A 25,127-nucleotide genomic window follows, 5' to 3' on the forward strand; every position below is an offset into this window, starting at 1 on the left:
TCACCTCCTGCACACTCTTGACATACTCTACCTTCAGAATTATCCCGACCCCATTTCTCCTCCCATTCGCACCATGGTAGAAGAGTTTGAACGCATCTCGGATGCTTCTGGCCTACTCCCCTTCCACCTGGTCTCTTGCACACACAGTATGCCTACCTTTCTTCTTTCCATCATGTCAGCCAGCTCTCTCCCTTTACCAGTCATAGTGTCAACATTCAAAGTTCCGACTCACCTCCACACTCTTACCCTTCCTCCTCTCCCGCTGCCTCTGCTCATGCCTTCCCCCTCTCCTTCTCCTCCGCCCAACAGTAGCATAGTTTCCACTGGCACCCTGCTGGTTAACAGTACCGGTGGCGGTCTTTGGTATGTAAATGTTATTTATGATCCGCATATTTGATTTGGCAAATATTTTACGCCGGATGCTCTTTTGACACAACCCTCTCCATTTATCCGGGCTTGGGACCGGTATTAAGAATGCAGTGGCTTGTGCATCCTCAGTGGGTGGGTTTGATCTTGATATACAATAATTATTGTAAAATACAATAACATACACTACCGTTCAAAAGTTTGGGATCCCCCAAACAATTTTGTGTTTTCCATGAAAAGTCACACTTATTCACCACCATATGTTGTGAAATGAATAGAAAATAGAGTCAAGACATTGACAAGGTTAGAAATAATGATTTGTATTTGAAATAAGATTTTTTTTACATCAAACTTTGCTTTCGTCAAAGAATCCTCCATTTGCAGCGATTACAGCATTGCAGACCTTTGGCATTCTAGCTGTTAATTTGTTGAGGTAATCTGGAGAAATTGCACCCCACGCTTCCAGAAGCAGCTCCCACAAGTTGGATTGGTTGGATGGGCACTTCTTTGAGCAGATTGAGTTTCTGGAGCATCACATTTGTGGGGTCAATTAAACGCTCAAAATGGCCAGAAAAAGAGAACTTTCATCTGAAACTCGACAGTCTATTCTTGTTCTTAGAAATGAAGGCTATTCCATGCGAGAAATTGCTAAGAAATTGAAGATTTCCTACACCGGTGTGTACTACTCCCTTCAGAGGACAGCACAAACAGGCTCTAACCAGAGTAGAAAAAGAAGTGGGAGGCCGCGTTGCACAACTGAGCAAGAAGATAAGTACATTAGAGTCTCTAGTTTGAGAAACAGACGCCTCACAGGTCCCCAACTGGCATCTTCATTAAATAGTACCTGTTAGAGCCTGTTTGTGCTGTCCTCTGAAGGGAGTAGTACACACCGGTGTAGGAAATCTTCAATTTCTTAGCAATTTCTCGCATGGAATAGCCTTCATTTCTAAGAACAAGAATAGACTGTCGAGTTTCAGATGAAAGTTCTCTTTTTCTGGCCATTTTGAGCGTTTAATTGACCCCACAAATGTGATGCTCCAGAAACTCAATCTGCTCAAAGAAGTGCCCATCCAACCAATCCAACTTGTGGGAGCTGCTTCTGGAAGCGTGGGGTGCAATTTCTCCAGATTACCTCAACAAATTAACAGCTAGAATGCCAAAGGTCTGCAATGCTGTAATTGCTGCAAATGGAGGATTCTTTGACGAAAGCAAAGTTTGATGTAAAAAAAATCTTATTTCAAATACAAATCATTATTTCTAACCTTGTCAATGTCTTGACTCTATTTTCTATTCATTTCACAACATATGGTGGTGAATAAGTGTGACTTTTCATGGAAAACACGAAATTGTTTGGGTGATCCCAAACTTTTGAACGGTAGTGTACATTAAATGTTATTGCAATATTGCGCTGTGCAGAAATAACATTTGTGCACTGGCGATCCCTGTGTTGGTAGGCAATGACATAGACCACTATGCTACCCTGACACCCCTAGAATAGAATACTCTTTATTAGTCATTTTTGTACATACATGCAAATCAAATTTACTCTATGCATTTAACCCATCCTAACTGTGTAGCTAGGAGCAGTGGGCAGCCGCCGAGCAGCACCGGAGGACCAACTCCAGTTATTTCTTTCCATTGCCTTGGTCAGGGGCAACCCAAACATGCATGTCTTTTTTGATGAAATGAAATGAAATTTATGTTCTTCCAGAGGTGTCCATTTGCTGTTTATTGTTTTTATTTACCTGCCAAAAAATATGGTTGTGGGAGTTCACAGCCACATTTTAAACCTTCCACCTTCACTCCGTGTGAGCCCAGCACAGTCTGTGTGCAGCCATCCAAAACAAAGTTCACTCTGCACCCACAGCATTTGATTGGCCTCTGGATACAGTGTGCTTTACATATAACCAACTTTTTTTGGTTACTGCTAACTTTACAAACTAGAAGTATCTCAGCGATTCAGAGAAAATAAATTAATCTAACCCACTGGTTTGTCCCCACTTCTGAAAAGCATATGAAACCGATCGTTGTTTTCGGTCATTATGCAACTGTGCTGTTTATAAGGACGATGATACTTGCAGTCAGTTGAGACTGAAGAAGTCACTTAGATGAGTCATGAAACGTTTCTCTCTCAATAAATGCTGTGTCCAAATGAACTGATTCAACTTGCCATGATTTCCTTACTTATTGAGCATGCATAAAGACAGACATTTAATGACCAGTCATGCAAGAGGCTGGTTTCGCTGGGTTCCTCATGGAGTCCTATAATTTAAAGACACACTGATTTAAATTTTAATCTGTATAACTCTAAAGATTCTGTAATTTATGTGCAACTTGGATCTTTACACCATCGATATGACCAAACTGTACTAAAACTGTTTCCTCGCTGTGCCCTTGGGTTGTATAGGTCAGGAAAAGTCATGCTGCCATATCACTTGTGGAAATGTTGTGGTGCTACCGTTTAGCCAGTGTGTCCCTCTCCTTTGTCTTCAGCAGGAATGGCCTGTACAAACTTTCAAAAACAAGTGTCAAGCATTTCTGAATTATTAGGCATGCTCACTATAAACACTTTTTTCCAAGTACCTGACACACAGATTTTTGCAACACATCTTAACAGCTACATTTACTTTGGTCACTAAAAGTGAAAAAAAAGAGCCACCATTATAAGTTTTTGTCTTCTTGTGTGTTTTACCGTTGTGGCAGTGTCTCCCTTTCCGGTGTTTCCTTCAGGAGTGTCAGGTGCACACTGTAAAAACAAACACTATCCTAATGTCTTCATTTTTGGATTTGGCCAATGTAGATACTTGATCTAGTTACCTTCATTAAAGAGGCTCGATTTGAACACCTATGTTTTCTAAATATAAGTGCAGAGAAAGTTCTCTTCTTGTTATCTGCTTGGTTTGTCTAACTTGGGGAACGTTCATGCAGCCACCAATGCAGTTCAATCAATGCAGACATGTCGACAGTGACAACTTGTGTTGAAAGGGGATTCTGCAACTCACTGAGGCTCTCTTGGCAGGACATCAGGTCCTTTTCTAGAAAAATGGCACAGATGTTTTCCACCAATGCTAGTACCTCCTCCACTGTCATTGCATTCTGGAGCAATGCAACCGCGTACAAAAACAGTTGTTTTGTACCCTTTGGGCACTTCACTTTGGACACTTTGCACCGACTGGACCACTTGTGTGAAACAAAAGGTAAAAGGCGGTGGTGGGGTGTTCTCTGGTTAACAACTCATGGTGCACTGATGTAGAAATAATCTCCTAGTCCTGTTCACAGGTGTTGGAACATCTTACAGTAGAGTGTCAACCTCTTTTTTTATATACTGCAATAATCTCCATGGGGGAATTCTGATTTGCATTTAACCCATCCTAGCTTTGTTGTTAGGAGCAGTGGACAGCCGCCGTGCAGTGCCCGGGGGCCAACTCCGGTTCATCCTGCCATGCCTTGGTCAGGGGTACAGACAGGAGTATAAACCCTAACGTGCATGTCTTTTTGATAGTAGGGCAAACCAGAGCACCTGGAGAAAACTCACTGCAGACACGGGGAGAACATGCAAACTCCACACAGAGGAGCACTTGGGATGACCCCTAAGGTTGGACGACCCCGGGGTTCGAACCCAGGACCTTCTTGCTGTGAGGCGAGAGTGCTAACCACTGGGCCACCGTGCCACCCATTTTATCTACCAAGAGAATTCCCCTCTGTCCACTAACTGCTGTTTACATTCCACCACAAGCCAACACTACAGTAGCTCTGGAGGAGATGTACGGCGCAATCAGCGGCTATGAGAATCAGCATCCACAGGCTATTTCCACTGTGGCCGGGGGACTTCAATTACTCCAGCCTAAATCGGTGCTACCTAAATACTTCCAGCATCTCAGCTGTCCAACCAGTGGTGATAAGATCTTGGATCACTGCTACTCCACTATCAAGTTTCCGCTTCACACATCGCATCCGGTGTGGAAAGATGGCGGCGCGGACTCTCCCAGTACTGATTATGCAGTGTCTTTGACCACGTCTACATCTAAATTTGTGTCATTGTGTGATGTTTTCATTTTGATCGTCGGTTTCACTTGGCTGGGAGAGCAGGCTGAGAGAGCTTGGTCTGCTGCATCCTGTGGGCCCGAGGAGGAGGCACCGATGGCGGTCTGGCAGGACGCGGAAGCGGGGCAGGCTAAGCTAACTGCTAGCCCACAGCCCTGCTCAGGAGGAAACACCAAGGTGGTCTGGCGGCGGCCTCGCTTAGCGTCGACTGTGCAGTGTTCTTGTCAGCATATGCGTTTGTGTCATTGTGTGGAGTGCGGGGGAGGTGTGTCGAAGGTGTCTGGCTGAACCAATGATCGGTTTCATATGCAAATTACCATGGCCATTAAATATTTGCATATGAAACCACACACACACACACACACACACACACACACACACACACACACACACACACACACACACACACACACACACACACACACACACCATCATCATCATCATCGGTGGTCACTTGGGGCCAAGTATGATTGTCCTCCTTCTTGGTCATTGTGGGTCTTCAGGTGGGCGAAGAGGCTGATCCTGGAGCCGCATATTTTGGTGCAGTGTGGGCAGGGGTGGATGGTGGTAGTTGTGGGATTGGTTTGGGCCTTTTTGGTGGAAACTCCCTCCTTTCTGAGTCTGCGCTTGTCTTCTGCAGCACGGCGAAGATCATTATTATATAGTGCAGCTCCTTCCTGGACAATTTTTCTCCAGGTCGCCCTGTTGGTTGCTGTGTCCTCCCAGTTCTTAGGGTCTATGTGGCATTTTTTTATGTTCAACACAAACACACACACACACACACACACACAATATTCCTCAAACAGTCATCATTTGGTTACTGGGTTTTACTGATATATCACTATTTGTAATTTCATTTTTCTCACCGAGCATCAATATTCATGCAGGCGTATCGTTATGAGATTTGACTCCACAGTCTGGAGAACACCTACCTGAGGGGCGTTTTAAACAGCAGTTTCTAACAGGACTGTGTAACTTTTAGCTGGTAACCAAACATACCACCCTCCCAAACGTCAAGGTCTGATGTGCAATCTCAGCAGCGTAAAATATTGCTTAAAAATATGCAATCTCATTGGATAACAATACAATCTTTCTAACAATTTTCCATGACCTCAATGACATTTTCAGGACATTTGATTGTTTTTTTCATTTTCCAGGTGTGTTCCATGACCTGAAAACTAGTCCATAAATTTTCAGGTTTTCCAGGTCATGTGAGAACCCTCTGCATGCTGGTCATAATCAATGCGTGACAAAAGAAAAGCCCAAATGGGTGGCACCATGGCCCAGTGGTTAGCGCTATCGCCTCACAGCAAGAAGGTCCTGGGTTCAAACCCCAGTGTTGTCATCCTCTGTGTGGAGTTTTCATGTTCTCCCTGTGTCTGTGGTGGGTTTTCTCTGGGTTGCTCCAGTTTCCCCCACCATCAAAAAGACATGCATGTTAGGGTTAATACTCCTGTCTGTGCCCCTGACCAAGGCATGGCAAGATGAACTGGAGTTGGTCCCCAGGTGCTGCATGGCGGCTGCCCACTGCTCCTAGCTACACAGCTAGGGTGGGTTAAATGCAGAGCTGAATTTCCCCTAGAGGGATTAATAAAGTATATCCATCCAATGTTTTAATCCACTATATAATAAAGTCGCATTGCAAGCTTGTTGAAACAGTTTATTTAATCGTAAAAGACATTAAACAAATTCTTGACTTCTCTTATTTCCTCTACAATCCAACCAGATCAGGATCTCTGATTCTGTGCCTCAGTTAGTTCACGAGTACATTGGTGAGTGCAACATTGCTAATTCTTCATGGGAATTTGTTTGAATGTTTGCATGAGTTTTAGCGTCTCCTTTCAGACAAATGAAATGAAGAATATGAATGAAGTGTAGAGGTGAATAATTGAAGAACAGTATGTACTGCAATAATAAGAAGAACCTTTTTTTTAACCATTCTTTGCAAGCAAATGGGAACCTGGAAGGGTGGTTCTATGTATTGCACAATCTCATTCCTTGAGCAGGGTGAGAATCCAACGGTTTCTATTTCCAAGTGCATGCTCACAATAGTAAAGTGCGAGGATTCTAATACTGCAAGGCACAAACTATCAGCAAAAGGATCGTCTCTTGTGTGTAGTCGTAAAAAATATGAACAGCACAGACATACAAAATACGTTCCATATAGTAACAGCACAACAAGTAAAACCTTGTCTAAACCTTAACAAATATCTGAAATATATCTCACAATATGTTCTGCATCACAGTACATACATGGAAACTGCAGCAAAAAATATTTGCATTAAAAATACGCTGATACAAATATATCATAATTTTCTATGAGAGAAGTACATTAATTGTCAAATAAACATGGAACTTTGTGATCATATATGTTCAATAATAAATAAATTCAACTACACTCTACAAGAAAAGATCTACGTGTCAGGGCACATTTCCTGACATTGTAAAAAAGTGTTTTTGGCTCAGCCTTTATTGCACACGATCCTTCAAACCAGTTATTACTCTGTGAAGTTGAAATAACATCTAAACATGAAGAAAAAAAGACAGAAGAAACAAATATATGGTACTTAACTTTTGTTATCATGCTCTTGTATAGTAGGCAAGCTACTTTGGTTTTAGTATGAAAAAAGTGTACATAAAGAAAAGTAAAAGTTTTGTGTAAAATCGAGGCTTTCTATCAAAGAAGTAAATGTTCAGAGACTGTATTCACAAAGTGATATAACTTGAACAGCAAAAGACTGTTTAAGTCATGCTGCAGTGTGGTTCCTGTCCCCCCCCCCGTTTTCTCCCCAATTGTATTGGCCAATTACCCCACTCTTCCAAGCCATCCTGGTCACTGCTCCACCTCCTTTGCCAATCTGGGGAGGGCTACAGACTGCCACATGCCTCCTCCATACATGCGGAGTCTCCAGCCGCTCCTTTTCACCTGACAGTGAGGAGTTTCGCCAGGGCGATGTAGCACGTGGGAGGATCACGCTATTCCCCCCAGTTCCCCCTCCCCCTGAACAGGCACCCCGACCAACCAGAGGAGGCGCTAGTGCGGCGACCAGGACACATACCCACCTCCGGCTTCCCACTCATAGACACGCCCAATTGTGTCCGTAGGGACGCCCGACCAAGCCGGAGGTAACACGGGGATTTGAACTGACATGGTTCCTGTTTTTATCATCTGAACTGGGGCTTGACGTGTCGACTTTTCTGTGGCAGATGGCTTGGTGTTTTTTTAAAAACCCAACAAGTTTTAGAAGAACGCAAAATGTACAGTAGCTTTTCTGATTTGTGACCACAGCCACAGCTTGACACCTTTATGACATGAAGTGCAATAGGATGACTGACCACACTATCATGCAAATGGCGAACATCGGAAAAAATGAATTCTTGCCGAACCAACACCAGTAGAACAACATTAAATTGTGTGAATTGTTTGTTTGTTGATTGGTGTGTGTTGATCGTTGATGATGATTGTATTCACTGATGGCTGTGCAACAAATTGCCCCTTGGGGACAATAAAGATTAGCTTGACCTTGAGATGTCCCTATTTGCTAGTTATACAGATAGCCCCTCCCCAAAACCCTCACAATAGAGCACGGGACGCACACGCTTCTTTACGGAGAAGCTTCCTGGCTGTCTTCTTTGTCCATCCCACCTTCCTGTTGAGACTTAATGATGATGTGAACGGGCCTTTCTCCTCCTCTGCCCTGTTGCTTGGTGTCTACGGCGACCCGAGTCCCACTTTCACACACCTCCTCTTCTGCTGAGGCCCCAATAGGCCGCAGGCGCTCGGCAGGTGCCATCTTTATGCGACCTGCAGAACTGTCCCTCTTTAGTTTGTCGTTGGTGTTACTCTCAGAACTGCCCCTCTCTGCAGCCGCAGGGAAACAAAAAGCATGCGTAAATTTCACCTTAGTCTGAATAAGCATGTCCCATTTGGGTTAAACTGATTTTGAGATTTTTTTTTTTGTAAACAGAAAAATAACTCATGATCAAAGAGACTCAAATGAGCATCAAATTCAATGAAGGCCTGCAGGATATGGAGTCTTTACATTAAATGCAAGTCTTCACCTATGTATTGTGCGCTAAAGTCATGTTTTTCTCCTTTTTACAAAGAAGCCCTGCAAAAAGTTTCTTGAATTATGACGAGTTTATTGTAACTCAATCTACAGACAAGACAGATTATGACTTTTTGAGAAAGACAGTTATAAAGGAGGTAATGTAAAGTCAATTTCATAAGCCTAATGTTGACTGCAATGGCAAGGACAGAAATTAATATTGATGAGCTTCGTCTTACCAAGCCTGCTTGTTGGTGGTTTGCGGTAACTGTGATCGAAGGTGTTTTCAGTGCTGCTTATGCTCTCTGAGGCCTTGCTAAGTGATGGTCTCGTTTTGGGACGCACTTTGTTGAAATTGCCCTCCAGAATCCACTCATGCTGCAAGCCTTCATCTGGAGTCATACGCTTAGTTGGATCCCAACTAGAAATGCAGAGATATACTGCATGTGTCATATGTTCATTTTCCAATCTCCTCTAAATGAAAATATAACCAAATTACGAGACTGTTTTTCCAGTCCTGAATGATTAATCTAGTAAGTCAAGATAATCATAAAGTGATTATACCTCAGGCAGCGTTTGATGAAGTCTAAAAACAAAGCATCATTAGTTTTCAATACAGTCGACAGCTCCTTGGAGTTGGGTTTCCGCTTCTTGCCCTTGCTATTAGTGATGTTCCTTGGGTTTCCTTTGGAGTCTGTATACAGTCATCAAATACAGCACCGAGATGTAATTTTGACTCATTATGCACAGTCTTTCCAGGCTTTCTCAAAAGCGCTGGCTCAGTATTATTGATTTGATGATTCTGCAAAGCCTATATTGTACCTTATATTTCACTTTTGATAGGGATGCACTGAGCCCTATACTGATATCTGATATCAGGATGATACCAGGCTAACATGGTGTATCGGTATCGGGAGATTTTACCCCAGGCTAAAATCCATTACCAAAAGCCATAAATAACATGCAAGAAATAAAAGCCGAATAGCTTGATTTACTGCATTTTTAGCACATGGAAGCCTGCTGGGATAGGCTCCAGCAACCCCGGGACCCTGAGAGCAGGATAAGCGGTTTGGATAATGGATGGATGGATGGAAGCCTGCATTTCTTTTATGGTGGAAAATGGTCTAAGTCTGTTCAGTAAAAATAATGGATTGGTACTCTGTATGCTTAAAGGTGAATGCTTAAAGATTTGTACTCAGAATCAGTATCAATAGTGAAAAAGTGGAATTAGTGCATCCCTATTTTTTAATACACTCTGTAATACAAAAATATTCTTAGAAAGAACACAAAAATAAATACAAATCTTTTCAAAAAGACTTTCTTACCGAAGAACAACCTTTTCCGAGACGCCGTCTGTACAAAATCATCTGGAGGAATCCCAAGAACCTGTAAGTTGGAAAACCTCGAAGTTATACCTTAGAAAGAGTTAACATGTTATGTTAGCACTATGTTAGCTAACTATTAATTGCTGTTAGCTATGTAACTAGCGCTATGTTAGCATTTGTATCTGTTAAAAGCGCTTTGGGAACTTGACAAAACAGTTGCAGCAATCTGTGAAAAGAAGAGGCTTTTGGTTTTGGACCTCGTACCTCCATGACGCATGCTATCTGCTCCACCTCGCTCTCTCCAGGGAAGAGGGGGTAGCCTGTGTAGAGCTCGGCCAAGATGCAGCCCAGACTCCACATGTCAATGGCCATACTGTAAGGGTGACCCAGGATGACCTCAGGGGAGCGATAGAAACGGCTCTGAATGTAGGTGTACACTACATATGGGGTTAGAAGAGGGATGGAGAGAGAGGGAGAGAGAGAGAGAGAAAGCAAGAGAGTGAGAGAGAATTGAGGAGGAAGGATGGAAGAACGTTTTTAGAAATATTAGAAATGATGTTTTTAGAATATTTATCATTATGCATTTTAGTTAAACTGAGCCAAAACACCAACCCCTCTGTTGTTCATAGCAGCTAGATCCAAAGTCAACCACCTTGATGTTCCCTTGGCCTCTCTGAGACAAAAGTATGTTTTCCTGCACATAGAGGACAAAATAATTTCACTTCATACAATTTCATTGTAAATCCATCGATTATGCTTTTGTATCTTGTGCAAAACCCCAATTGTCTGCCAGGGAGAATAACATCTCTGCAGTTGTCCCAGAGAACATTATCTGGAGTCTAACATGCGCGCTGTTGGAAGAACATTTTGATTTTATGCTAACTTTTGCACCCAGAAATTTTAAATTTTATGTTCAGTAAGAGGGAGAGAGTATTTTTTTTGTTGTTTTGATCAATATGTATTTGGCCAACTATTTCTTTTAAACAGTATTTTTACTGGGAGCTATCGATTATACATAACAAACATTACATAGATATTAATAAAATGGCCAATCTTGGCGGCAAATTACAGTATACCATCAAATGGAAAGGCAAGTAAATAAAAACATAGTAATTAAAACAGGTGAATATACAGGTGTTACAATAATTACAATGTACAGAAATCTTGAAGATCACATAATCTTCTTCCAGTTGCCCCGCCCCCCAGGCTTCGGATTTATTGATCATTACCCACATTTTGTTTAAAAAAATTCCATGAAGCTCCCCCAGATATTTTCAAATACTCCCAGCTTTCCTTTAGTAGTATGTGTTAGTTTTCCCATACCAACATGATGATGGATCCTTAATATATGGATTCATTCTTGGTTTGGTCTAATTTTTCCATCCTATAGCTATTGCCCTCTAGGCGAGTAAAAGACGCGTCTATTAGTGCATGGTCACTCTTCTTAGTAATAAAATCACTTGGATAAATACCCAGGATGTAAAACTTTGGCAAACAGGGGATTTTCAGTTTTTTTTATCTAGCTAACCATGTCAAGAACCTCCTTCCATCACTTTGACCACATCACATTCCAAGAAGAAGTGAAAGAGTCTTCCTGTACAATTCTTACATTTGAAGCATGTGTCTGGCATATTGGGATGAAAGTGATGTCCTACTTCAACATGTCAAAATAATAAGTGACAGCTGAGCTCATGTTTTTCCTGTGAAAGACTATAATTGCAAAAAGTCATAGCTGAGACTATGTGCATGATGATACTGTATTATTCTTCTTGTTAAAAATGTATTGCACCAAGATTTCATGTGCAGCAGAACTAGAATAGCTATGTGCATGTGACCATGATTCATGATTATGCATGTCAATGAGCAGGGCTTCACATGTTAAGTTTGCACAGGGCCTCGGACCCCCTCTGCGATGGCCTTGCCTCAGACCATTACCCTTCTGAGACCTGCTGTAAATCCACCCTCCAGCTTTTAAGGTTGTCTTCTGAAGACTCAGGTGACCTATCTACAAACATTTTATGGAGCAGGGATACCTGATGTCAAATGGGTCTCAGGAAACTTTAGCTGGTCTCACAATCATGGCATTTGGTTGCAAATTACAGCACAATCAACACTTGACATGACGTAATCAAAGACTCTACAGTAATTCAATACATGGGTATTTTCCAGACAAGGGTATGTGGTATTCATGACATTCGGGTAAGAAAATCAGGGAAATATTATGGAAGACGGTACCGGTTTGAGGTCGCAGTGAATGATCTTCTCTCTGTTCAGCATCTGGAGGCACCTGAGAAGAGCATGGGCGAAACGGCGAATGAGGGCCAGACTGAAACCCTGGAAGTTGTTTTTCTTGATCAGCTCATATAGGTTGACCCTGTTGAGAGACACAGAGAGTAAAAGTCAGATTTGTTTTTTTACTAGTTCAGAAGAATGCTGCTGCCCTGAAAACAAAAAGAAACAAACGAAGCAAAAGTCAAAGATACAAGATGAACACATTGTACAGAGGCTTTTGCGAGAAAGATAAATTATACACTGTGACTTGTCAGCATCCCCTTTAGACATTCTTTGAAGTGTTTATTCCCTCTCTATTACACATGGTATTCCATTACTCCTGAGGCAATATGTCCAAATGTGTCCAAGATTATAATTAATGTAGCACAGCAGAACACTATTAAGTGCACTAATAAAGGATTGACACATAAGTTACAACTTGGCACTACTTTCTGACCACACACAGACCTTTTTCATGGCAAGACAGAATATGAGAATGTATCCTCATTCTATTTCTTACCACTTGTAATAAGCATAAACTTCTTTTGGCAGTGTAACTAGAGCCTTCACGCCATGAAGCAAGCAGGGGAAAGAGATAGGGCCCTAATCAAGGCCTTAACTAAGGGATTCGGTGACAGTAACGCTAGACAAGGTGGTAGGCCAAGACGTCCTCTAAAGGTCACTCAGCATGAGTGCTACATAAAACTATCTTCCCTCAAACAGATATAAACGCGTTAAGGCAATCCAAGCTAAAACATGGATGGCTCAAGATACATGTGCAATTACTTAACTCTTGACTGAATGGAGTTGTATAGCGGTGGATGAGGTGACTAACAATAACTGAGGTTTACATTTGATAAGGGGGCCCAGTGATTAAATCCAGTTGGGGAACCTGAGCAGAGGTGTCTCATCTGGGAAAGAAAAAAAAACTTTGCTTGAAATAGAAATTATATCTAAATTTTGTCCTCACAATTTCCCCTAAAGGAGTCTCGTCATGATGTGAAGTGTGTATCGTGTGAGTGCGTGCACAAACGTGCAGCCATAGACAAGCTTACCAGGGTATTTTATACTGTTCTCATAATGCTTATTTCAAGATTGTGCTGGTACAATTTTCGGACTCCACCAGCAGATATTACTGCTTGCTTCAATACAGTGTACTTGTTTCATGATTATAAGACTTGTTAAAAGGAATTTGCACTAAACAGGAAAAGAAACCTTTAAACAGGAAACTTGATTTAAAATAATTTGTCTTTTTGGGTGTCCGGGTAGCATAGCGGTCTATTCTGTTGTCTATCAACACGGGGATCACCGGCTCGAATCCCCGTGTTACCTCCGTCTTGGTCGGGCGTCCCTACAAACACAATTGTCCGTGTCTGCGGCTGGGAAGCCGGATGTGGGTATGCCCTGGTCGCTGCATTAGCGCCTCCTCTGGTCAGTTGGGGCGCCTGTTCGCGGGGGGGGGGGGGACTGGGGGGAACAGCATGATCCTCCCATATGCTACATTCCCCTGGTGAAACTCCTTACTGTCAGGTGAAAAGAAGCGGCTGGAGATTCCACAAGTATGGAGGAGGCATGTGGCAGTCTGTAGCCCTCCCCAGATTGGCAGAGGAGGTGGAGCAGTGACCAGGATGGTTCAGAAGAGTGGGGTAATTGGACAGGTACAATTGGGGAGAGTCTTGAAAAAAGTCCTATCATTACTGAAACAAGTACACTTTCTTGAAACAAGCAATAATATCTGCCAGTGGAGTAAGAAATGCGAATTACGAGACTTGAAATACTTTCAGTGTCTGATGATATTAATGCCCTCACCCGAGAAGCTCAAAAGAGATGCAAAGGTGATTGCGGAAGTAGAAGTACTCCTTCATGTGAATGACGTTGTGGAGGTTGTCTTTGTCCTTCCTCTTCACTGCATCCAGGATCTTCAGCTCAACGAGAGCCTGATGATGAAACCTGTGTTTGCAGAAGAAGATGTTATGTTACGTACTAAAGGTAACACTATATAGGATCTGTCACTTCATTCAATCCTTCATTCCCCATTTAAAAGGTGCTACACCTTCATCATATGTCTTGATGCATGCTCAATAATCCAGGTAAGAAAATCAAAGAAGGTTGAATGAGTTTATCTAGATACAACGTTTATTGACAGATACATTTCATCACTCAACCTGGCTGTTAGAGTCAACCAAACATCCTTTTCTGTCTTTCCAAGTTGTCTAAGATGTTAAACAGCACCCTTGGCTGAGGGGAAACATCTACAGTGTGCCTGAGCCCATGTCAGTTTGCACCCATTTTGTTTTCTGCATTATTGAAGACTGCATGACCATTGCATCCACCAAACAGAACTTGGGCTGTCTCTGTGACTCTGATCCCCAGTAAGGGAGGATAGGTAAGTCAATACCTATCATTCTAAATCAGGGGCTGGGAAATCTAGCAGACACCCAAAAATTTAAAATGATCAGAGGTCAGGCATGTGGGAAAACCTCAGGTTGTGGATGGTAATTTATTGGGCAAACATTTAAAGGGGTAGTTCACTTTTTGAGGGTTTTGGCTATTTTTTGGGGTCTAAGGTACATACCACATTGCCCCAGCCCATTTTTCCATGCATATAATCTGAAAGTAGTTATGAACATGCACTCAGCACGAGCAGTCAGCACTAACATGGAAGCAAACAGGGTCGCGATCCCGTCCTCTAAAAAAACAAACTTCTTTTTTTTATCCCCTCCCCCCTTTTCTCCCCAATTTTACCTATCCAATTACCCCACTCTTCCGAGCCATCCTGGTCGCTGGTCCACCCCCTCTGCCAATCTGGGGACGGCTGCAGACTACCACACGTCTCCTCTGATACATGTGGAGTCGCCAGCCGCTTCCTCTCACCTGACAGTGAGGAGTTTTGCCAGGGGGATGTAGCGCGTGGGAGGATCACGCTATTCCCCCAAGTTCCCCCTCCCCCCTGAACAGGCGCCCCGACCGACCAGAGGAGGCGCTAGTGCAGCTACCAGGACACATACCCACATCTGGTTTCCCAACCGCAGACATGGCCAGTTGTTTCTGTAGGGACGCCTGACCAAGCTCGAGGTAACACAGGGATTCGAACTGGTGAGCCCCGTGTTGGTAGGCAACAGAATAGACAGCTACGCTAACTGGATGACCCTTGATAAACAAATAAATACATACATAAATAAGGGGGGCGGGGGAAACAACTTCTAAACGTGCTTTTATGGACTCCAAAACAACGTGGATAGCTAATATGTGTATTCTTGGCTTGTACGATTGAGCAGAATCTCTTTCAAGCCTTTATTTGGGAGTGGGGGTAGAGCAGGTTCTGGTAACTGGAGGGTTCCTGGTTCGATCCTCAGCTCCTCCTAGCAAAAATGTCGAGGTGTCCTTGAGCAAGACACCTAACCACCGAAACCCCCCAAAAGTGAACTTCCCCTTTAAGGACATTGATCTCAAATGATGTTAAAATGTGAAGTCTTTGAGCGTGACAGAAAAATCATTCAGTAGCCTACAAAGTATTCTGTCATTATAGCAGGATTTGCTCTATACGAGTGTTTGCCATGGTATTTTCTTTTGCAAAACAATCTCGATAAAAGATGATAAACTCCTTAAGTATGTGCTTTGTTTGTTTTTTTTTTGTTGTTTTTTTGCTTTCTTTTTTTTCCGTACCTTTTCTTATTGCGTATCATCTTAATGGCTACCAGCTCATTGTTCTTGTGGTCCATACATTTTAAAACCTGACCGAAGGAGCCTTTTCCGATGACCTCCAGTACCTCATACCTATAGGCAACGTGGTCATGCAGGACCTGGGGATGAGAAAGAACAGATGGACATAAGCAGACCAAATGTTTTCTATGGGTGCACTGACCATATGACCTTCACAGGAAACATGATATGAAACGTCATTTACTGACATAAACTACGGAATAGTTTCTATGACAAGTTATTTAACCTAATCCCCTGCAACCATAAACATTATATATATATATATATATATATATATATATATATATATTGCTTTAATAAACTGTCATGTTCGATAAATGCATTGATTGTAGAGCTTATCTATCAGTGCACTACTCTTCTGTACACGTACCAGTCATTAACAGTAATGTGACTTTGTTGTGACTTATCAAGCCTGCCATGGTAAGGTGACTTTCAACAGAAAGTTAGGGGTCTATGCAATTACATGTCCATTACACTTATCAGAATGGTGGATTGGCTAACATACAATCGGATTGTCAGCAGCGCATATATGTTTTTTTTGTTTTTTGTTACAAGACAGCTAGGTCACCACAGAACTGATGACCTCAATGCAGCTCATTGTCTATTCAATGAAGTCAGCTCAACAGACTGGAAGGTAAATGCCCTCAATTGCTGGATTATAAGGCAGCAATGAAGACAAACAAGGCATAGGTCAGGAATAATTAGTTTTGAGCCTGTTTAAGGCTTTTGTGTGTGTGTGTGTGTGTGTGTGTGTGTGTGTGTGTGTGTGTGTGTGTGTGTGTGTGTGTGTGTGTGTGTGTGTGTGTGTGTGTGTGTGTGTGTGTGTGTGTGTGTTTGCATTTGTCCACTGTTTGGTGACATGTCGTCACATCTGAACTACCAGAAACCCTAATATGCTTCAAGCAATTTACCCTGATGTAGCTTCCATGTTCATCGTCAAATCCAGAGTTTTGCGGTGTGCTGTGGGAGGCCTCTATCTTCTGGGAGCCCAGACCCAGGAACCAGGTCTCTGCGTAGTCCATAATCTCCTCCTGCTCAAACTCAGTGAGCCTGTCCTGGAAGTTCTTCAGTGCCTCTGCATCAGGGAGGGAGAGGAGTGGGAGCTGGTCAGTTACCATATGCATTATCATGCCTCCGCCTAGAACATGGCTATGTCAATATTTGACACGGGACATTGTCTCCATTCTATGGATATGATGACAACTTTTAGGACAATCCATGATTGCCTCATAAAAAATATCCCCAAATAATTCAAAATCCATTAACTGTACAAAAAAGTTCCATATGTATTGCCATCAGAAAAACAGCAAATCCATTCTCATTTAGCCATTCTCTCTCCAGCGCCTATCGCAGCAAAGGTTTGGGTAGAAAGCAGGGAGACACCCTGAAGGGGACATTTCATACATGTGGGCAAATTGGAGCCCGCAGATCATCTTTTGTGCATGTTTACTGGACTGTGCGATGGAATCAGAGGATAGAAAGGAAAGCCATGCACATACTTAAACTGCAAACAGAAGGGCCATGATAAAACCCAGAACCCACTTGCTGTGAGGCCGCAGTGCTACCCACTATTCTATTCTATTATATTCTAGTCTGTAGTCCCCTTTATTCCAGTTTCCCTAAGGACAACTTCCATATTGTGTTTTTGAATCAAATTTAAAAACCTACACTTTCAGCTTCTCTTACGACCCCTATTGCTCTGTCATCTCAATCGAGTTACTGTCATATATTTGCTTATTTGTTGCAACGCTTTGTTCTTGCTTCATGTCCTCCGTTGTCAGATTCTTTTGCTCTCCGATAGTAAACTTGCTGTGGCCCGGATACCGTCCCACACCCGACTTTCATCTTTCTTTCATCCGGCCCACATACTGTTTGGAATGATGGCATTTGGGTGGTCTGCTCCTGTTTGCCAGATCTGGGCCAGAACCAAGCCATAGCAATGCGGCATATGCCACATATTTGCCAAAGGTGGCCCATATTTGTTTTGTGATATTTGGGCCATATTCACCATTTACCATACGGGCAACTTCAGGTCACATCCAGATTACATGTTGCCAAGAGCACCGCATCTTTGCCAAAAAAGGCCCACATTTGATTTGGCATATTTGGGCCATATTTGCTATTATACATGTGGGCCACTTCAGGTTCACATCCATTTTGTCAGGGCCAGAAGAAGGCCATAAGTGCCGCATCATTACCTGAAGTGGTCCACATCCGGCTGCTATCTGGGTTGCTCTGCCTTTTTGCTCTATATAGTGTTAATAGGCGCTTTTGGACCGGAGGAACTTTTACATAGTTTTAAGGACTGTTGGAGGAGGAAGAAGAGGAAGCAGAGGAAGAAGAAGAAGAAGAAGAAGAAGAAGAAGAATAACAACAATAACAACAACTCATTACGTCAGCCTTTAAAATACTAAAAAACATGGACAAACAAACCGACAGTGAAGTCCAGGCTTTACTGAGCCTATATGCAACCGCATAGTCTAAATTCGCATGTCTCCTTTCCAACTCCGTTATTATCATGAAACCAGCGACACACAATAAACATACAGCTCCAATCATAGTGTCCTCCATCTTTTTGTTATTGCTTCATTGCGCACAGAATCTGGTATCTGGTAATTGGCCAGATACAATTGGGGAGAAAAAGGGGGGTGGGCAAGCAGAAAAAAGACCTTGAAGGATTGTAGTTCTTGGGGAACCTCCCCGGCGGGTAGTTCCTCTAAAGTCCCCAGAACTGTTTGGTCTGAAAGCACCTTATGTGCTCTGTAAAAAGGTGCCACTGTACCTAAGGGAGACATGGGCATCCTCGGTCCATCAATCGTTTTCTCCCTCTCCAGCTTGTTGCCAAGACTCTTTGTGCTGCGGGAGTCTGACAGGTTCTCCATCGCTGTTCCGAACCGCTTGGTAAACTGCTGGATGGGCTTCGGCCTTTCATCCTGCTCATGGCAGAAGCAAAAAACAAAACTTGGATTTCAGCAGCTGTGCCTTTGCAGCCTCTGGAATTGCTGCTGTTAGTATGCAACGCTTAATTGTGCAGCCTCTTTGCTTTCAGTGAGATTTTAATGGGGTTTAGCCAGTTGGGCTTTGGAGGTCATGATGCTGCCCCTTCTCCAACTAAGAGGAGTGAGCTGTGCAAGATGCACAACTAAAACTTAACAAGTCAATCAGTCACGTTCGCAGTCCTTCAATCTTTTAATTCTTTTACAAGACTGCTAAGGAAAAAAAAACAACCTTTCAATTGTGTTCTATTTGTTTCCATTGCTGTTCCACTTGTTCCAACAGAATTGCTAGTGTGTGTATGTCAAGAAACAAAATAGGCAAACACAGATTACTCCACTGGTATCAAGATAATGACACTAAATTAGAAAACTTCGGGAAGATACATCGATCTAGACTGTCTATCCCAACTCTAACTGACATAAGTGTTATACAGCTAAAGGAATTAAACAGCTTTAAGTAACTGGGAAGACTAACTAGTAAGTCATTAGACATGAGATGGAAACAGTTATTTTTCCTTTAAATAATGTTGGTTTGAAATATACGATGCTCTGTTCATTTGTTGCAAAATTGGGTGTCTTGTAAAATTATGTTATAATACAGGCCATTAGTGTTACAGGCGAAATTGTATGGCAGCCTCACTGAGTGTGTTTGGCAGTTGTTTTGGACCCCCTTGTTGGCAAGTTGGGGCAGGATGGTGTCTGACTGGTGATGCTGGTGTTTGGCATTGCTGACCACCACCTGGACCACCGGAGGCTCGAGCTGAGGCAATGTCCCTACAGTAGAACCAAACTTCTGCAAACCAAAGAAAACATTGCACATTGCATTGATAAATGCACACACACACACACACACACACACACACACACACACACACACACACACACACACACGACATATATATATATATAGACTCAACTAGAATGAAAATGACGAAACAAGACAATAAAAACACGGAGAGAGAGAGAGAGAGAGAGAGAGAGAGAGAGAGAGAGAGAGAGAGAGAGAGAGAGAGAGAGAGAGAGAGCGAGAGAGAGAGAGAGAGAGAGAGAGAGAGAGAGAGAGAGAGCAAGAGAGAGAGAGAGAGAGAGAGAGAGAGAGAGAGAGAGAGAGAGAGAGAGAGAGAGAGAGAGAGAGAGAGAGAAAGAGAGAGAGAAAAAGAGAAAGAGAAGTCGCAATCAGATATCGTAGGAAACGAGACCATATCTGAACAGCTTGGTCAAACTCCCAAAGCCTTGATATTGATGGCAGTGTGGATAAAGTGTCAACTGGAAACAGGTTCAGTCTGATAATGGTCAAAGCCAGTCGGCAGGATCTTCCACAAAACAACTGACATGCAAAAGATAGCCAGCACGGAATGGCGTGCATTGTATTACAGAGAACAAAAGAAGAGGGTGAGAAATGGGCCCTAATTAGGTTTTTTTTCTACATTCGAGCCACAAACAGATGGTTTTCATTTTGTGCAACGTGTTTATTTCCATCAGGCTGCACTGCACCACATCATCCCTGCTGTATGATTTCCCCTGCTTTCAACTAGCTAGCTGTAACCCTTGCACATCCAGCTAGGAATCCGAAAGCTCAGGTGACCAGGACCCCCAGGAGGGTTTAAGGCTGGAATTACTGATCAGGGTGAGAGTGAAATGGGGACAAAAGAGTTGTGGCTGTGACCTGACAGAGTCTGTCGCTGCTGCTTCTGCGGGGGAGGTGAACAGCAGCAGCCAGCTTTTCTCTGGCTGCCATTCTGCTTGCTCCGCCACCATGATTACATGTGTCACTGCCTCGCAAGGTCCGGCCTTGTTAATGATGGGCAAAATTAGACCTCTCTCCTTAGCCAAGTTCACTGGTCACAGTGACAAACCTTGAAGGGCAGTGTTTGTGTCAAGAGGACAATTCTGGATCAGCTGTGATGATCTTTAAGATATTTCAACCTCCATGTTCTGTTCATTATTTAACAATGAATGCACTGTTCGCCAATCACATTGACCCAGGCTCCTTTTGGAATTTTACAGCAATAAAGTTGTAACATTTATCTAAAATTACCTAATATACCTTATTTTTATCTCAATTATTAAGAATAGTAACAATATTTATGGGTAATAAGTCATTTTGATCTGAACAGAGCCCAAGGTTTCAATGCTGCAATTTTCAAGTTAAATGAATTCATGGTTATGATTATGATGACCCTATTCCGCATGCAGGGGATCATCCCTGCCCTAATGAGGTATAATATGTACATAATAAATTCTCTCATGAATTGTGCATTCAGTATAGCAGCAGTTCAGGGGGAAGGAAAGGTAACAAGTCTATAGATAGCTGTGATATTTTACCTCACGTGTAAGAGCTGCTGCAGGATGTGCCAGCACGGTTGTGACGCATAGCGATAGGTCTAAATATAGTCTCAAGCACCTGCCACAATGGGCAAAGGAAGTAAACACAAGCATTGTGCCTGTGCACAAATGGAGTGCATGCCGTGTTAGATGCCCATGTGGCCTTCATTGTGTGTTTGCGCTAATCTGTAACTCGCTGCGCTACGTTCCACAATCTAAATCTGCAGTAAGAGATTTAAATTGAGACTGATGTTCTCTGAGCTCTGGAGGAGAAGACTGTACAGTAATTGTGAAAATCTACTAACTGGATTGCTAACAACACAACTGAGTTCATTTAAGGAAGCTCATCTTCTAGATATTGTCTGCTCCAAAGGGGAGGGGGACAATGTCGCCCCTAAAGATTGTTAGACAACAATTGAATCATCGCTGGAAGATTTAGGGCATCCAAAGGAGTTGAATCAAGTGCAACTGGACTTGGTATATATCTGTGAAGATCTTATATATCTTCACGGATATATACCAAGTCCAGTTGCACTTGATTCAACTCCTTTGGATAACCATGACCTGGATGAATGGGAACATTCACAGACAAGATTTAGGGCAGAGCACGTAAATGCATGTAGAAATAAGTATCGATTTATCAGATTTTTACTGAGTGAAACAAAAGACCCAAAACACTCAACATTCTTGTGAGGGCTGTGTCCACCTTTTTAGGAGTGGCTAAGATGAATGAAGCAAATACTTGTCCTTATTTTTTTTTTTGGGGGATTTTCCCCCTTTTTCTCCCCAATTGTATTTTGCCAATTACCCCACTCTTCCGAGCCGTCCCGGTCGCTGCTCCCCTCTGCCGATCCGGGGAGGGCTGCAGACTACCACATGTCTCCTCTGATACATGTGGAGTCGCCAGCCGCTTCTTTTCACCTGACAGTGAGGAGTTTCACCAGGGGGATGTAGCGCATGGGAGGATCATGCTATTTCCGCCAGTTCCAACTCTCCCCGAACAGGCACCCAGACCGACCAGAGGAGGCGCTAGTGCAGCGACCAGGACACATACCCACATCCCTCTTCCCACCCGCAGACACGGCCAATTGTTTCTGTAGGGACGCCCGACCAAGCCGGAGGTAATATGGGGATTCGAATGTTGCTAGGCCATGTTGCTAGGCCGCTACGCTACCCGGACGCCCCATTTGTCTTTATTTTTAACATGTTTTTGTGCAGGCCCTGTTTATGGGGATCTGTCAAGTCCAGTAACATCATCTGGGGGGACAGCTCCGCAGTCAGTCACTTATACAATATGATTTAGGGGAGAGGCACTTTCCTACACAGGAGAAGGAGCTCACCTGTGAAAATGGTCGATTGGTTCCTAGACGGTTGCCTTCTGTTTGAAGTCTGTGAGGGTGAGGGAAGGCCTCTGGTCGCGATGCCTGGAAAAGGCATGAGAGAAGAAAAACCCTTGTGATCAGTGTTACTAACTGAAAAATAAGATTGTGGACACACTCACATCCACAGTTTGTGTATTTGTTAACACATAGCCACCCACCCGGGGGGGGGGGTAATCTTTGTTATCTGATGATCAGTTTTAGTCATCATAATGAATCACCATATTTTACAATCTTCTTAAAACAGAACATCGGCAAACATCGAAGGGCTGCTGTGACATAACAACATTGTTTTTTTTCCCTCCTTTTGGCAGGAATCTCCTGCCCTGCACAGCAGTGAGCCGTCTCAGGAAAGCACGACCCGTGGGCAGCAGCGAGCAGGGGTATAGGGTTATATATATATTAATGCACCATGATCCTAAAATAGAACTGCTCCAAAAAAAAATAAATCACAGCAACAACAGCTTCGTTGGTATTCAGTTTTCGTAGGTCACAATATGGCTGGTGTGTGCAGGTGTGTGCACATGTGCAAGCACATGTGATTTGGTGTACATGTGCCTTCAAGCTTCTTGCCTGAAGGGAGTAACAGAGTTGAGGGGCTGTTATAAAACAAACAAACATGCAAAACACACACACACACACACACACACACACACACACACACACACACACACACACACACACACACACACACACACACACACACACACACACACACACACACACCTAAAACAACAATACACATTTTTGTGCTCCTCTTAAGACTCCATTCATTCAGCAGACACGTGCCGTATTAATCTGTGGGTGAGCAAGGCAACTGCGGTGAGAGACACCGTATGGACGGAATAAAGCTTAGGTCCAGATGGGAGTTACAGGCTAAACTCAGTCAGCCTGCACAGGAGGGCAGGGAGGGGGGGGTAATACCCTCTAAGTCAGAGGGTCAGAGGTTGCCCATGGGTGCTGGCTATATGCTCTTCTCAATTAGCAGCCTTAGGCCCAATTTATACTCCAAATGTCGGCTAGCTAGCGGACAGATGTCTCTCGACAATTTTGACATCATGAGAGACACTTTTTGTGTCTCCCAGGGCTGTCGTGTACACGACACATTTTCTTATATCGACATTTGGAGCATAAATTGGGCTTTAAGCTTGCCATAGGTGGGAAAGTTGCAAGACTGGCATCACGCGATTGTCATGGCAACCGAGTACAGCTGAGCAACAGGCGTGTGAGCGTGAGGGGCGTTTACTTAACCTCGCCATGTTAACAGAGCAGGATGTGGAGCCGTGCTGTAATTTCTTGTGAATTCACAGAAGACATTTTTCATTTCAACGCCACACAATGCAGAGCATTTCCACCCTAAGTGTACATGCAATGATTAAAAGGTGCAACAGAATAGTAGCCAACAAACCTTTGAAGAATAGTTTGTGGGAATATTGACCATGAACGTGGTGTGAATATGTCAGGGTGGCAGCTAAACATCACTTTTAAGGACTTGCTGCAAGCCAAGCAGATAGATGCTGAGCCGTAATAACCTGGTGACAGTACAACGGTCAACGAACAACAGCCAAACAAACACAAAGAAAGGACCCAAACTGTGTGTCATGTGTGATTGCTGTGTGTGTGTGTGTGTGTGTGTGTGTGTGTGTGTGCATGTGTGTTTTTGCTCGCATGTGTGTGTGAGTGTGTGCATGTGTGTGTGCACGCACGTGCAAAGTGGACTAAGGGGGTCTACATTGGAGATGGGATCAGTCCAACTGGTGTGTGGGATTTAGCTTTGGCCCATTAAGGTCTTTTAGTCAGTTGGTCAAAGGGTCAGAGCAGTGAACGAGTAAGCGAGAGTAAACAACAACAGACTGAGACACATTCACCCACAGCCGAATCGCTGCAGATGTGCAGAATGATGAAGCCCACTCGCTGTCATCGCCCACAGAGGCTGACAGTTGTTGGCGTGAAACCTGAATACCTGGTTTTATGGTTACATTCGTGGCGTTGACTGTAATGGAACATTACTTATAAGTGTGGAAATGGTCCCGTGTTACTTCCAACTGCTACGGCTAAGGCGGTCGCATAATAGACGGCATTCACCAAAGATCTTAAAAGAGACAAGTTAAATTTATATTGATGGCCATGTAAGGTGTGAAAAACATACTAGAAGGCATATACACTTATTTACAGAGCCTGTCAGCACAACGAACACTGAAATAACTAGGTTAAACAACGACTGAAATAGAAATGGATCATGTTTTTTCATCACAACTTGGCAATTGATAGAGGTGAAAGGGCACACTATTGAGGAGGACTCCATTAGGTCCTCAGCCTAATGTGTTTGATTTTCAACTCTGCATCAATTCCTGTTCTGATTCCGCAAAGACGAGTGCAGTTTTCATATGGAGCGGCTAAATCAGATGAATGCATATATCCACCCCCCAACGGGGATAGTTACACATCCATTACGAGAGACATCCGAGGGAAACTCACGTCAAAATAACGTCATCACGATTGGATCAACAAAATCACTCACCTTGTTGTTTATTTCTGGCAGCATGTTCCCAGAAGTTGTCAGTCTTTATGAGCACACACAGCGGTTTTCCAGATTGTATTCCGAGTGCAGAGAGAGAGAGAGAGAGAGAGAGAGAGAGAGAGAGAGAG

At 43.2% G+C, this 25,127-nt stretch overlaps 1 protein-coding gene across 1 annotated transcript in view; it reads right to left on the minus strand.

Annotated features, from left to right (window-relative positions):
* Nucleotides 1–7,204: 7,204 nt before the first annotated feature.
* Nucleotides 7,205–25,127, minus strand: part of dyrk4 (dual-specificity tyrosine-(Y)-phosphorylation regulated kinase 4) — a 21,827-nt gene continuing 3,904 nt past the window's right edge. Inside the window, 13 exon segments of the mRNA XM_056282015.1 lie at nucleotides 7,205–8,268; nucleotides 8,704–8,880; nucleotides 9,024–9,153; nucleotides 9,785–9,845; nucleotides 10,049–10,221; nucleotides 10,397–10,478; nucleotides 12,020–12,158; nucleotides 13,865–14,005; nucleotides 15,722–15,858; nucleotides 16,690–16,853; nucleotides 18,561–18,711; nucleotides 19,415–19,567; nucleotides 22,440–22,523. Coding sequence (XP_056137990.1) covers nucleotides 8,016–8,268; nucleotides 8,704–8,880; nucleotides 9,024–9,153; nucleotides 9,785–9,845; nucleotides 10,049–10,221; nucleotides 10,397–10,478; nucleotides 12,020–12,158; nucleotides 13,865–14,005; nucleotides 15,722–15,858; nucleotides 16,690–16,853; nucleotides 18,561–18,711; nucleotides 19,415–19,567; nucleotides 22,440–22,523 — 1,845 coding nt within the window. The 3' untranslated portion in view covers nucleotides 7,205–8,015.

The sequence above is a fragment of the Lampris incognitus genome, chromosome 6 (assembly GCF_029633865.1).
Source record: "Lampris incognitus isolate fLamInc1 chromosome 6, fLamInc1.hap2, whole genome shotgun sequence".
Classification (NCBI taxonomy): Eukaryota; Metazoa; Chordata; class Actinopteri; order Lampriformes; family Lampridae; genus Lampris; species Lampris incognitus.